The 14,415-nt window shown below is 45.4% G+C and overlaps 2 protein-coding genes across 4 annotated transcripts in view; one reads left to right on the forward strand and one right to left on the reverse strand.

Moving 5' to 3' along the window:
- ZFYVE26 (zinc finger FYVE-type containing 26) overlaps positions 1-4,763 on the forward strand; it is a 49,360-nt gene extending 44,597 nt beyond the window's left edge. For both annotated transcript variants that reach the window (XM_053944517.1, XM_053944518.1), the window contains exons 39-41: positions 304-486; positions 1,304-1,348; positions 2,422-4,763. In XM_053944517.1, the coding sequence (XP_053800492.1) occupies positions 304-486; positions 1,304-1,348; positions 2,422-2,631 (438 nt within the window). In that variant the 3' untranslated portion in view covers positions 2,632-4,763. The remainder of the gene's footprint in view (positions 1-303; positions 487-1,303; positions 1,349-2,421) is intronic.
- Positions 4,764-5,363: 600 nt separating this feature from the next.
- On the reverse strand, positions 5,364-14,248 carry LOC128789054 (retinol dehydrogenase 12-like). 2 transcript variants are annotated; one of them, XM_053944520.1, is made up of 7 exons: positions 14,014-14,248; positions 13,038-13,156; positions 12,076-12,231; positions 11,689-11,793; positions 11,013-11,222; positions 9,001-9,190; positions 5,364-7,127 (listed from the first exon to the last, which is right to left on the reverse strand). In XM_053944520.1, exons 1-7 carry the CDS (start codon positions 14,052-14,054, stop codon positions 7,025-7,027), a joined length of 924 nt encoding a protein of 307 aa, XP_053800495.1. In that variant the 5' UTR covers positions 14,055-14,248; the 3' UTR covers positions 5,364-7,024. The 2 variants fall into 2 exon arrangements, with proteins under 2 accessions (XP_053800495.1, XP_053800494.1); XM_053944519.1 differs by lacking the exon at positions 14,014-14,248 and adding an exon at positions 13,749-13,886.
- Positions 14,249-14,415: the final 167 nt, after the last annotated feature.

Genomic DNA, 14,415 nt, shown 5'->3' on the forward strand with positions numbered 1-14,415 from the left:
GAAAGAGCTTTTGCCAGAAGAAATAAAACTGATTTTTTTTGGCACTCCTGAAAAGAAGGCAGTAACAGCACTCCTGTTCTTAAGCAGGATTGATTTTTACAAGTCTGGTTATAAAAAACTCTCTTAAGTCAACCCTGAGCAGTGATGAGTGGAAAACCAGAGGCTCCCAAAACAGCTTTGACTCTTTGGAGTGTGGTGTGGTATTTTGTCCTGAGGAGAGATTGTCTCAGTTGTGTAGACTCCCTCTGAGAAAACCTGCTGAGAACATTCAACGTGTTGTTCTGATGTTCCAACTACCTCTAGGACTTCCAGCTGGAGGCTACAGAAGTGTACAGCAAAGTGGCCAAGCAGCTGGTGAAGCAGCAGAAGTACAGCGAGATCCAGCAGCTCCTGAAGTGTGTCAATGAGTCTGGAGTGGCAGCAAAAAATGATGGGGATAACATTATCCTTAACTGTCTAAATGAGTTCAAAAACATTCCTGCTGAGGTAATTCTATCCTGCATTGTGTCCCTTTAGAAGTAAAAAGGATATAGACCATACAGGCTGCAGGGAGGCCTGCTGCCTGTACTGCTCTTTCAGTGAGTCCTTCGGATGCTCTGGCTCCATGCTGCAGGCATAGCTGCAAGGTGGGAGTGCATGGTTTGCCTTGTACAAGATACTATGAGAGGAAATCATGAGTAGCTATAGCACACTCTTATCCAGCACTTCCCAAATGGATACCCATTGTGGGGGACAGAACATTTGCTTTACAAGATCCTGTCAAATGCTGCTGATTGCAGCAGGAGGTGTTCCCTTCAGTGAGACTTCCCTGGCTAACACAGATGATGTGTGGAGGCAGAAACCTCCTGCCTCAATAGGAACCAATTTTGTGACTCCCTTTGCCTACCACAGTGGTTTTTTTTTCCATCCCAGTGAAGGAAGGAGATGCACTCTGCTAGTTCTATTAATTAGATTAGGGGATGCAGTCCACTCTTTAGGTCAGGGTAGGCCATGGAGTAACTCCCGCTGGGAACCTACAAATTCATTTCTTGCAACACAAGCTATGTCCATGAGAGACTCCTAGTTGTTGTCTAGGGCATCCCCCAGAGATGGCAGGCAGGAAAAGCTGTGGGTAAAGAAAAGACTTGGAATTAGTATCTTTTGTATTTTCTACACCTGCAACTCTTGCAGTTGGGACAGTCTAAGCACCCGCTGTGATCTCAGCAGCCCTGCCTGTCCACAGGGGTTTGATCTCTGATGGGGTAAAGTTTTTCAGACTATTATCACTTTAAGTGTGAACACCTTTTCCCTTCTTTGGATACAGGATCTCGATAATCTGATTCAGGATATGGACAGTGATGAAAACAAGGTAAGTAAAAGCAGAGTAGCAAGAGTTAAACAGCCCAGTCTTGCAGGGTCCTTTTCTGCAGCTTGCAGGGTCCTTTTCACTATCTTCTATCTCATCCTCATGCAAATAAGATTTCTGAAGGCTACTTCCTAGATTGTAGAAATCACAGTGAATTCCTCAAGGCCATGGTGTTTGTGACATGTATAAAGCTGTGACATACAGGTATTAATTGGGACTATCCCTGTTAGTTCCCTGAGAACCCTCAGAGTAAGAGCTGGGCATTTGTTAGAGTGGGAGGAAAAGTATTTCAGAAAGGCACATTGGTGGGTTTGGTGGTTTGTTACTCAACTTTTCACATAGGTGTACGTAGGTTTCTAGTAATGGCAGACAGCTAATGATGACCACTTCAGCTTATTGTTTCAGGATTATACTGTTTCCCTGATGATGGAGAGTTAAATGATAAAACTTGTTCAGCTTCTGATAGAGGTTTTCTCTTAGAGGAAATTAAGCCTAAACTAGTTTTTTTCTTTGTTGGTTTTCATACCAGCCAGCCAAGCCATGGAGAACTGTAGATGCCTGTTCGTAGAAGTGGCTGTGACTCAGCATTTGGGGATTGTTGTAGATACTGAGTGGCATAAATGGGAATAAAATCTAAAGATTTTTGACAGTCCTCTGTCTGCTCTGAATGACAAACTCACTGTTGTAGGCAGACTGAAAAATGGGCTTTTAATTCTACTTTTCTATAAGATCTATCACTGAAAGATGGGAGTTGTTCTGGAACCAGCAGTGGAAGAAATGACAGATTCAGACTCTTTGCTATGAGGATACTGTAATTAATGCATGAGATAGGATTCCTGATACTAATTTCATGGTCATACAGTAAAGGAGTGTCTACAAGACACAATAAAATACACCTGTTTGCTCATCTCTTTCACTGGGATCTACTTCATGCCATGCTGTATTTGGTGATGTGGTGCTGCTACCTAGTACAACACACTTCTGAACTGGGTATTTCCCGTGAGTCCTTGCTTGAGCTTGTCCAGTTAGTTTGCTACGGCTTTCTGACCAGGCTCTGCCTGCCTCTCGTGCTTCAGATCCAGGCCTACGTGATGTGCAACAAGCTGCGCTCCGCGTACCTGGTGTCGGTGCGGCAGGAGAAGGCGCGGGCCGTGCAGCTCGTGCAGCACGTGCGGCAGCTGGCTGAGAGCAGCGGTGACCACGTCGTCAAGGCCATCTGTGCTCAGTGGCTCTCCGTGCACCAGCCCAAGGTGAGAAATCGGCTTCCCCAGGGCACTAGGAAGTAATGTGTAACTGACACTCGCCGTCAGACTGAAGGAGAAGGCTTCAAGACAGCTCAGAGGTGTCTGGCTCAGCAGCCTCTAGGTAAAATGGAACTCTGCCAGTGGCAAATGGATGCTGCTAATGTGCCTCTGGTGAAAGGAAAGGAACTAAATTACAAGTGCCAGTTCTGTATTTCGACAAACAGTCACTACCTCAGGGTGTTTTTTGACTCTCTTTTTGATGGGGGGAGGGGGCCAGTTTCAAACTGAAGCAAGGATCTAGATGTATGGAAGAGAGCACTTCTGTTTCCAGCTTTAGTTTTTGGATTTTGTTGGCTTTTAATTTTTGGGGGGGTTGATATTTTTTGAAAAGCACGGGACTTAATAATATGTGTTTTATTTTTAATCCAGACAACATATGTATAATCCAGAAAACATATGTAGAGAGGACAGAAAAATTTTATCAACTCAATGTAGCCTAGAGTATAAAATTTTTGTGATGTTTCCTGAAAAATTTTCAAGATTGAAAGTTCTTCTGTTACAAAGACTAAAACTCAAGATTTTTTTAAGCCTCTAGACAAATCATTGCTACTTCTTTTTTATCCCCCCCTGCCCAGTACAATGTACCCAGGTTTTTTTAGTTTGTTTGAAAAGGTAGGAACTGATTCTTTTGGCAGATTTGTACTTACCAGTCACACTGTGTGATGTGTGCCATAGATGTGGCACTTGGGCTAGTGCCAACTAGATGAATGAAGTTATAAAGGGCATATGCTGTAAGGGGAGTACAAAGGGAAAATAAGCCTTTAAAATAGCTGAAAAATCATGTGCCTCTTTCTTTACTGCAGTAATAACCAATAAATCATTGTGATGCAGCTTTATGACTGAATAGTTGACAGTAAACTTCCACAGTTTTTCATCAGGTATGGCAAAGAATATGGATAGAGCAAGCTGTGGCAAAATTAAACATCCCTGTCACATAGGAATATATTTATTTATTAGCAGAATAATTTGTCCCTGTCAAGTACAATAGAACACCAAACTGGACATGCTCTGTATTGACAGGTTTTGCTCTCAAAGTTTTATGAAAAAAACCAGCAATCTCTGTGCAAAGTTTGTGTTCAGGGATGCTGAAAAAAGTAGCTGCTTCTCTGCAACTAGTATTGGGACATGAGAAACTGGCAAAAATGTGTTAGACAGCAGTAGGACCTTCAAAAAAAAAAAGAACAAAACATGGTGTTCCCCAAGAGTTTGTGTTTGCTGTTTACATGTATTTCAGCAAAAGAAGTAGAAAAACTAATTAACTTTCTCATTAAAAAGTTGTTTACATCAAAAAACCAATAGGTTTTCTGAAGTGTAATGTAATTGTAAATAGTTTTAGTATATAAAATAATTAAGACTATCAAGTAAGAGTTTTGCACTATCCCCAAGCTCATTATAATGCAAGAACAGACTTCCATGATGTTGGAAAGGATTTGGTCCATCTTCATCAGGGTTTCAAGAGCTGACACAAACACCTATCTTTGGAGGTGCTCTGCTCTGTTCATCAGAGCAGAATGACCACATACAGCTTTCAGAATCCCCTGACCACAGACTTGCATTATCTCATTAATGAGCAGTACTAATGAAAGCTTTTGTTTCCTTGGCCAGACTGACCTAGCTTTCCATCAGCTTACAGCCATCAGGCTAATCCTAAAACGTGACACTACCTATGGCTTCAGTAATTTTTAAATCTCTGATTTGAGGAGGAAATTTTACTCTGTGTGGGTATCCACATCTGCATTGCTGTAACACCCCCTGTTCTGCTCGTGTTCCATCAGCTGCAGAGAGCACTGAGAGTGGAGTTTGCCATGCAGGCCCGTCAGTTCCCTACCTGCCTTTCTTCCTGACCTCTTTGCACTGTACCTGATGCACTTTATATAGTATCTGGTGTAATTTGATGTTCTTAACCTGGAATTGTAGGGATCTTTCTTGTACCAGCAGAACTGGAATTTTGACCCTGATTAATTACATTGTGTCATAAATAGTGCAGTTACCAAGGGGCTTTGAATTTCTGAGCAGGAAAAAGGGATTGAATACTGCCAGTTTAAGAGAATTTCTCTGTTACTGACCAAGGTTTGTTTACAACTAAAACAAAAATAAAGTATTATGACTGTTAATGTATTTTCAGTTTGTTTTTTTTTTCAGCAGAGCTAGGGTTCTCTTTCTAGACTTGCATTTTGCTTTTGGCTATGCTTAGTGGAGTAATTAGAAGGGGGTAATTGTTCTATCATGCCAAGTTTATGTGTTACTGAGTATCCTCAATATTTAGATCAACTGGAACGTCACATCTTTAGAAGTACTCCCAATAGCTAGGTAGCCTAGGTAGTTCAGCCTCATGCGTGTACACAGTAATCCTCTTTAGGGAGCTTTGCAAGTTAATCTAACTCTCCCTTACAAGCCTCCCTTTGAGACAGCTAAATGAGCTTTAGTTTCCTCATTTTTTAGAGATCAGCTGAGTGGTATAAATTACTTGCTCAAGGTCAAAGAGGGTGGATGTATGTCTGTGGAAATGTTTATTTAATATGTCTTATGTTAAATCTACAATCAGACTTCTTTGAGAAGTGCATTGACCTGCAAGGGCAAAAATATTTCATACCAGAGACACTTTTCTGCTTTTTAAAAAAGTTATTTCTCTTGCTCCTGAAGCCACTTTCTAAATCAGAGAATGACACAGAGAAAGCAAGCCAAGGCTCCCGTGGTAGGTAGCATTCTACTGCTACATTATAGTTGTGGATTTAGTTTCATAATTGGGATGCAACATAAAGAGGGAGGGGGAAAAAAAGTAAAGTGACAGGGAGAAACACAAAGGGACTTCTAAAAATGTTACCTCGAGTGAATTCTCTACATTAGTGAGGCAGCTGCAGATAACAGCAACACCAAGTAAACTGATTCAGCATTTCTGAAAGAAGATAAGGGGTCCTGTTGTAAAAGGAAAATGGTTTTATTTAGTATTGCTCAGAGGTAGCACAGGACTGATCTGCATAGACAGCATCCAGACAGGAAGAATTAAAATTAGCATTGGTTTTCCAAAACTGGCAGTTGGTCACAGTGGCAGGCTCATATACAAGTCCAAAAACTTCCAGGCTTTTTTTCAGAAGCAGAAGATAATCCTATGAGCTGTGGTACTTGGTTTCTGACTGCTTAACTCTTTCAGAAATAATCTCTGATTACGGATTGCACTTCAGCAATTTGCACTCACACAGCACTGGAGTTCCAAGGGAGCAGTCCCAGCACTACGTGGCCTGAGGCAGCTGCTTTGTGAAAGTGCAAGCTGTGTGGTCCTGTCAGCCTTGCCTGACAGCCAGTCACCGTCTGCCCAGTAACTGCTAGGCAGACAAATGCAAGGATTTCCGTGCAAGTCTTACCTTCCTGTCCTGGAGCCAGCTTGACCATAATACCAGGATAGTTCTGCCTCCTGCTTCAGCTATTTAGCTCTAGGAAGTTTGGTGTCATTTAAAGCTAAAGTCTCAGCTCAAGTTGTTTAATATTTTTTAACATGGTTGAGATGTTCCTTATTCATTCTGCTCTATTTTCTAGGTTCTAAAGTAATTTAAAGTGCAGCTGGGGGAGTTTATTGTGACAACTTTTACACTGTCTTTGTTCAGTGCTTCACAAGAGAGATGTTGATTTTTTTAACAACTTGCCTGTGTACAATTGCAGCCCTCCTGCAGCTTTTAACCTCCTAGTCACCTGCACCAAAACCTGGGTTCTCAAAAGATTTGCCAACCCTCAGTTAACCTACTGCAATCAGTGGGTATTAAGGGCCCATGATACCTCAGTGGCTAGGGTCCAACTTCTACAGAGCATGCAGAGGAAGTGATTCCATGTAAAAAACTTTACCTAATGTTTGGCACAAAAAGGCCAGGACCTGTTTCTGTGTGCTAGACTATTTATATTGCATAACTTTCCAGAAAATCTAATATCCCAAAGTATTTTTGCTCTGCCAGTTCAAAGGGTAGGAACTGAAAGTAATCTCATAGATCATAAGTTTAGAATCCTACCTTTTTACTATTGCTGTTAGGAAAAAAACAACCAAACGTTATTTAAAGTAATTCCTTGTTACTTCATAATCTAAACCTAAGACTGCAACCTCTCTTTCTATTCTAAAGCCAGAGAACCACAGCTTTGATCTGCTGTGTGAGATAACAAGCAGGTTGCTCCCTGCCTCAGTGCTCTGATTCTCCAGCTAGGAAGAGGGACTGACTGCTTACAAATCTCAATCCTTAAGTGTAATATTCCAGAAATTCAAATGATGTTGTGCCCACAGAGCCATCCTTAGGGCAGCTGAAGTATCAGTGTTCTACTCTTGAGGTCTCTCAGCAGTGCTGCTCCCCAGAGAAGCTTTGCTGGGCCCAGCCAGGGACACTCTTGGTGCTGCTCAGTCCCACTGGATACCAAGGAGCTCACAGCTCACGCTCCACAGCTTCTTTGCCGTCTCATCATCCCGACCACGTCGAGATACGTACGCTGGCTGGCAATCACTGTAAGAAAAGCATTCTTTTAATTCTTTCAAGACTAAGATCTCCATCTACATGAGTATACTGAAATGTCTGTGTTAAGATTAGGGCATTGCTTTGTATAAGCTTAATTCAAGAGTAGTTCAAGAACACGGTGGGAGCTATCCAGCAAATGAGCAAGGGTTGGTGCTAAGCCACTATGAGAAAGATTTTTTTCCAACTAGCTAGGGAACAGTCTCTCCCAGTGGCACCAAGAACTGGCAAGCAAACTCTATCTGTTGTCTCAACTCTTAAAGAAACCTCACTAGTGTGCATTCTCATTAATACCACTAAAAAGGCACTCAGACTGCAACCAAGCTCTTAAGGAACACATTTCCTAAAAAACACTGCAAAAAAGTCACTCAAACAGCCCTTCATTCTAAACTATTTATCCCACTATATGCCCAAGAATAACACTGTAATAACCATGTATGGTTACCCCCTTTCCATAATCATCTGAACTGTGGCTCCTTTCTTCTCAGCTCTTCCAATCAGAAAGCACTCAGTCTGGAAAAGAGGTCCTGTGTTCTCAACTGTACTGCTGCAATAACTTGGGAGTTTAAGAGCACAGAAGAAATGGCATTTTGTAAGGTTTCCATCTGGCTCAGTGTTTATAGATGGAGTCTTTAATATTCCTGAAATGACTGGTGGACTCCCACCTGTCTCACCGTGGCATGCAAATTCTTTTTTTAATGTCTACACTTGTGTTTTATAGTCTGTGGCCTGGAAAGTGGAAAGGATTCTAGGCTAGTCCAGTGTAGATTGTGGATTAGTGTTGAAGCTTCTCGTTTCCCACCACATCCAAAACTCTTTTTTTATGAATTTAAATTCTGCCGGTTTTCTGTACTTATGGACATCAATGCTACATTTTTATCCCAAGGCAGACAGCTAGGGAAGACTTAAGATGTCTATTTATATATTCAGGTCTGATTAAGATGGTACTAACTCCCAAATGAAGATCAGGCAATGTCATTACAGAGACTAATCTGGTCACAAATCACAAGAAGAAAGCTCTGCAGAAGCACAACAGCTCCAACAGCATCCATGTGAGGGGGAAAAAAAAAAACCCATGAATTTCGTATTCATTCCCAAAAAACAGTATTGTTACAGTGCTCTACACACAATGAAAAGCTGGCAGACATATCTATGTGAATCTGTTTGAATAGCAGTCTTCAAATATAGAATGATGATGACTTGAAACTGCTCTGGGATGTGGTTTTGGTGATGGGAATAGAACAGTGTAGGGTACTGGAGTAAGTAAAAAAATAACAGGTTTTGTAATGGGAACTAAACAAGACTGTTTCCATGACAGCATGACAAGCAGCCCAGCAAGAGTCCCTCCCAGCTGGTGGGTCTATCACACTGGAGGATCAAGTTACTTGGTCACATGCCAGACCTGAAAATCTCACCTGTCTCTGCAGCTCCATCAGCTCTCTCAGCTCCGAGAGCACAGGCCCTTCTGCTCTCAGAAGTAAAGGGAACTGAAGTGGTCTTCCCAGAACTGACTGAAGTGACCTAATTAACTACACAGTTCTACTGAAAAGTGATTTTCCCAAGTGTTAGGCAGGTCAGCATTAGAGCTCTGAGCATGTGACAGCCATTCCTGCACTTTGAGTACATTAGTATTTCTAGCACTAAAGGACATGCTATTGTATGAAGTGTTGCAAAGGTCAGGTGTTTCTTCTAAAACGATTGCAGCAGACCTGGAAGGGGTAATGCTCTATTTGTCACCCTCAGTCTTACCAGACAGCCTCTTACCTGGTCCCTTCTTAATGAAGAATGACAGTAAGTCCCATATTCCCCAGCCAACGAAGTTGCCCTCAATATTCAGAGTGTCACTTCATCAGCTTGCACCCACCTGAAATACTGTCCTGTCACAGACTCCAGCTCCTCAGCTACTGCACAGTAGATACTGGTCTGGGCTCCTTCGCAAGGTGTCTTCAAGAAGAAGGAGAATATCTTCCACAGCCAAGTCATTACAAATGAGTGCCGGACCAGTTCAGAAGAGACAGATCCGGGATGGAGAGCGTTTGCTGTGACTTTAGTGCCTACAGCAAAATAAAGTAGTCCAGGACAAATCTGCATGGATCAAAGTGTCTTTAAAAGAAGGGTAATACACTCCTCAATTTTAGCTGTAGATATTCTATAACTTAAAGGAGGAGTCCTTAAAGTATCCTTGGATAAAGAGAGTAAATGCAGTCCTCTGTAGTTACTGCATGCTGGATGTGTTGGATACACTTGACCCATTAGCCAAATCAGCAGTAGTTTGGTACATGCTCCAAAGAAGGTAAAGGTCTGAGCTGTAAATGGGCCAGAACTCCTCTAGGAAATCCACAGAGGCCAGTAGGTATCAGTGCACATGGATTTGGAACACCTATCAGTAATACATGGCTTTTCCAATACTCTTTTATCCAGGAACAAATAAACTTGTGGATGCACTGAGTCTCGTGTACCTTTCCCACTGTAATTTGAATACAAGCCAACCACTCCATTCCATAAATATTACAGCCTAAGTAAGCCTTCTCTGAGCTCTCCCTGCTAAGCAATATGTCTGCAGGGTGACAGTCTTCCCTTGAGCTGGCTCACCTCTCAAGGTTGTTCATCAAGGCAGAGAGCTTTTACCAACAGCAAACCTTCGGATGAGCTCAGCGCAAACTGCAACTGGACTGCACAGCAGGTAACTCTACCCTCGAGCAGAGACGCCTCTCAAGGTTTGAGATTTCTTACCTGAGATTAAGAGCCTCCCTTAAGCAAGGCAGAGAGGCCCTTTGCTTGCAACAAATCCTTGATAAGTGACTGATTGCTAAATTAATACGGAGGAAACATTACTAGTCCATGTAGCTACTTAATAATAATTATTAGAAACTTTGTATAGATAGTTCCATTACATATAAATCGTCCAAGTCTGAGACTCAAACTGAACCTAGGCTCTTGAAGGAGTTAAAAAGCATGGAGCTCCATGCTGGGCCTCGTGATTCAACAGGAGGGTCTTCCTTACACAGTGTGTTTCCAGTCCTGTGTGAATCATTCTAATTTAATTCTAAATCAGTTTTTCTTTGCATGTGTCTTCCGTGTAAGTAATAAAGTGAACCTTGCCATCATACTTCGCTAAGTCACCCTCTTATGACATCAGGTTAAAAGCACTTTTGCTAATACCTTTGATGGTGATTCTTGAAGCAGTTTAAATCACTCATCCGTGGCACTGGAGCATCCCCTGCTCCCTTCTAAACACAGGAGTCATTATGTGCGTTTTGCAAAACTAAGTGGTAGAGGGCCTGAGTGCTAAACCAGAAGCAGCTTCCAGCAGGCTTTTGAGAACACTTGCCTCTTTTGACTTACTCTAATAGTAATTTCTGGGGGAAGACACTACTTCTGTTGTAGTAAATAAATATTATTTAAGTTTATGAACAGGACTGAATGACACGACTGTGACAGATGTTGTGACTTACAAGGTACTGTCTAATCTTATGCTTGTTCTATGGGCCACCAACCTTTAAGGCATCTGAGTGTGCATTAGCTTTTCTATTGGAGACTGCAGTTGTGGCTGTTTTCAGCTTCCATCCACATACCACAACTGTCTGCATGGCACAGCTAGTTTTTGACAAACACCAGAGAACAATGAGATACATTCAACTGTGCCAAGCTACTAAACTCCTCTATGCTGTTGCTGTAAAGACAATCTGTGTTGTAAGTCTCCTGGTTCCACAGACAGGAGATATTTTCTTCCTGCCAAGAGCTCTCAGTGACATTTGCCTCAAACCATTCAATTTCTGCAAAGACGATTTGCAGCTCTTTCTTCAATCCAGTCTCCCCAGCCATGGTGCTCAGAAAGCCAAGCAGATAAACACCCCGCCTGCCTCTGGAACTTGCCTTGCAGCCGCCTGGCCAGCTCCCGGGTGAAGAGCACGTTCGCCAGTTTGCTGTGACAGTAGGCAAGGCCACGATTGTAGCTCTTCTCACCATGGAGATCATGGAAGCGGATTCGGCCTCCGTGATGAGCCAGTGAGGACACGTTCACAATGCGGGCTGGGGCAGACTGCTTCAGACGCTCCAGCAAGAGGAAGGTCAAGAGAAAGTGACCTAGGGGGGAGACGAAAGGTCATCCTTCTAGGAAGGGTTCCCCTGCTTGCTTATATGTGGTATCTTACTGCTGCCCTCATTTCAAGTCCAGGAAAAAGAAAATTTCTGTTAAATTCCCCTGAATTAACAGCTACACTTTTTTGGGGCCTTCAGGTTCTGCTCTTCATCTTCAAAAAGCTGGAGCTGTCATACATTTCAAAATGTCCCAGGTAACACGTACAGATGCTTAAACTGGATCCACAAAACAAATACATCACATTGCATCTCCAGAACTCTGACTCTGGCCCTCCATCCTTCCAGTAAAAGGAAGAATGAGGAAGAGAAAATCTGAAAGTAGGATTTTCCTTTGACATTTTGCAACAGATGTCGATGTTAGAAGATGATCTTTAAGGGCAATTCCAACCCAAACCACTTGACCGATTCTGTGATTCCATATTCAGTGCAAACATGATTCCACTAGCCTTACCAAGATGATTGACTCCCAGATGCATCTCAAAGCCATCAGCAGTCTTGGAGTAAGGGCATAACATTACCCCAGCATTATTAATGAGAATATGGAGTTCCTTCTCCTCTGCAAGAAACAACAAACATCTTTAAACAAGGAAACAGAGAATGCAGACAAGAATGTAGCACAAGTCACTCCTTGCTGTCTGACTTGCACCCACATCATCTTAAAAAAATGATACATCTCCTACCACAAACTAGCTCATGGCCTCTGACCAGCCCCTGCTGCGAACCATAGTACCCAAGAGGTACAGAGACGAGCAGGGCAGGGATTTGGCAATGGTTAGAAGAACAGACAGCAGTCCTTGGTAAAATACTCTCACTAAAAAGAAGAATTTAGAGACTGTACCTGCTAGAAATCTCTCAGCAAACTCCCGGATAGACTTTGTATCAGCCAAGTCCAGTTTTTTCACAATGACTTGCTGGTTCCCTGTCTCAGCTCGGATTTCATTTGCTGCAGCTTCTGCCTTTGCTGTGTCTCTGCAGGCAATAATTACCCTTGCACCTGCAAGGAGGGGAGGGGGGAACAACAGGAACAGGAACTGAGATCACTGGAGCACACTGGATGATCAAGGCTATAGCAAGCAGGCTGACCATGCAATTACAAACAATATATTGTTACTTTAGGGAACTAGGATCAGTCAGGGGGGTGGCTGGAAGCCTTTCCCACTCTAGTGTGAGCTACAATCCTGCTGAAAGATGATTTCAGACCAGGCAAATGCACATCTTAAGCGCCTCTGTCCATGTTCTCCCAGGTCAGGAGTGCATGCAACAACACTGGTATGATAGTGTTATATCTGCCCCTTTAATGGGAACATCAAGCCAGGAGCACAAAAAGGTTCTGGATTCCAGCCAGAGTAACTTCTAAATGGATTGTGAACAGGTAGTTTAATCTTCTTACCAGTTATACCAGTTAGCCAAATAACATTTACATCAAATCAGGTTGAAACATGAATAACTAAAGCACACAGTGGTGGACCTATGGCATTTCCCAGCTTTATACAAGCAGAATCCAGGAGCTTGGCCAGTCTCCTTGAATCAGTTGCAATGCAATGCATTTCTATGTCCCCATTGCACATCTTTGGAGTCCAAGCAATGAAAAGTTCCCAGATGAGGAACTGGGAACTTGCTCCTCAGTGGTTACAACCTCTGAAGGAACAGCACTTGGGCTCATCTGCAGTAACTCTGGAATCCAGTTTACTTCAATGTAAGCCTACAACACTTCTTCCTTAGATCCAGAAAAGAGGCTACTGACACAAGGTACAGCCTCTCCGGCCGCAAAGGGATGCCTGCTGACGAGACTGCACTTGCCTCTTTGCGCGAGGTCTCTGGCGGTCTCCTTCCCGATGCCTGTGTTGGCTCCTGTGATTATCACCACCTTCCCCTCCAGCCTTGCTGTCGACTTACACCGTCCTCCAGCAACATACCGCCTGCAAGAGGGGAGGTACCAGTCACCTCTGCCTCCTTAGCGTGCCCCGTCCGGGGCTGAGCACCCAGAACCTGGGCGTTCGCATCAGCTCTCGGGCTCACCCCTGGGCCCCAGGGAGTCTCGGGCGCCCTCACCGGGAACGCGCCCCCCAATCCCCCGCGCTTTCCCCGGCGCGGTCCCGCCCTCGGGCCCCGCCCCATCCGTGCGTCAAGTGGAGCCACGGCTCCCATTGGCCGCTGCCGCGCGCCCCGGGGCCTTTTGGCCAGTGGGCTGCGCCGCCGAGCCCTGAGGAGAACGCGGGCCCCGCCCCTACCGCGCCTCCGCGAGCGCTCCGGTGCCGGGACGGAGCCCGGGGAAAGCACCGGGCGGTGCCGGGGCTGAGCGAGCCCCGGCAGCGTCACCGGGGGCCTGAATAACTCCGACCCCAGCGCGGGCTGCAGAACGGGATCCCCGCTGTTCGCACTCCCGCCACACACACACACGGACACACACGCTCTTGAAAAGCGAAGCGCGCCAGCTCCGCGCCCCAACGGGCGCCGCTCTGCGGGGCTGAACGTACGCGAAGGGCAGGGGCTGCGCTCGGTAAGACGCACCTGATGTAGGGCGCTGCCACGAAAAGAAAGACCGGGACGGAGACGGCGGCGCCCAGCGCGGCTTCCCAGCAGTTGAGCATCGCTGCCGCCAGCTACCCGCGCACCGCCAGCGCACGACTCCCGCAGCCCCCAGCCCGCCCCTTTGGATCCGCCTCCGCCCCTCCCGCGTTGGCCTCGCCCACAACCGTACCGCCACACCTCCACTACCGGGCCGCGCCCCCGCCGGCACTGCCCGCGGGTACGCTAGCAGCCCGCTGCTTTTTACCCCGGACACCACATGACTCTGAGCTGGGTCCCGCGAAACATTCTGAAGCGCAGTCCGCAATTAAGGAGCCGAGAAATGTCTGCAGAGACGACAGCGCAGTGGCGGCTGTCGGCCGTGGCGTTTGAAACACATTTTTACAACCCCACGCCGAGGTTCATGTCATTAACCCTGGCAAGGAGCGTGCAACGATGTACACGTGGGCAGGCGCCCAGGCCTGGGAGCAGCGCGGCGGCGGCGGGTCACGCCGCTACCGGGAGCCCCGGGGTCGCACCGGCGCTGCCGGCCCGGGGCGCTCCGCGGCGGCGGCGGACGAGCGCCCCCGCGCGGTGCGGGCACGGCCGCCTCCCCGGGACTACAGCTCCCAGCAGGCAGTGCGCGAGGCGGCCCCGGCGGCGGAAGCGC

This window comes from Vidua chalybeata, chromosome 6 (genome assembly GCF_026979565.1).
Source record: "Vidua chalybeata isolate OUT-0048 chromosome 6, bVidCha1 merged haplotype, whole genome shotgun sequence".
Classification (NCBI taxonomy): domain Eukaryota; kingdom Metazoa; phylum Chordata; class Aves; order Passeriformes; family Viduidae; genus Vidua; species Vidua chalybeata.

What these genes read in the sequence shown, in the direction of transcription:
- LOC128789054 (XM_053944519.1), bottom strand. Translation starts at nt 13,828, where the DNA reads ATGCTCAACTGCTGGGAAGCCGCGCTGGGCGCCGCCGTCTCCGTCCCG. An exon ending in GCTGGCCAGGCGGCTGCAAG is followed by an intron (nt 9,191 to 11,012) that starts GCAAGTTCCAGA and finishes ATTTTGCTGTAG; the next exon opens with GCACTAAAGTCACAGCAAAC. An exon ending in GTGACAGGACAGTATTTCAG is followed by an intron (nt 7,128 to 9,000) that starts GTGGGTGCAAGC and finishes CTTTTCTTACAG; the next exon opens with TGATTGCCAGCCAGCGTACG.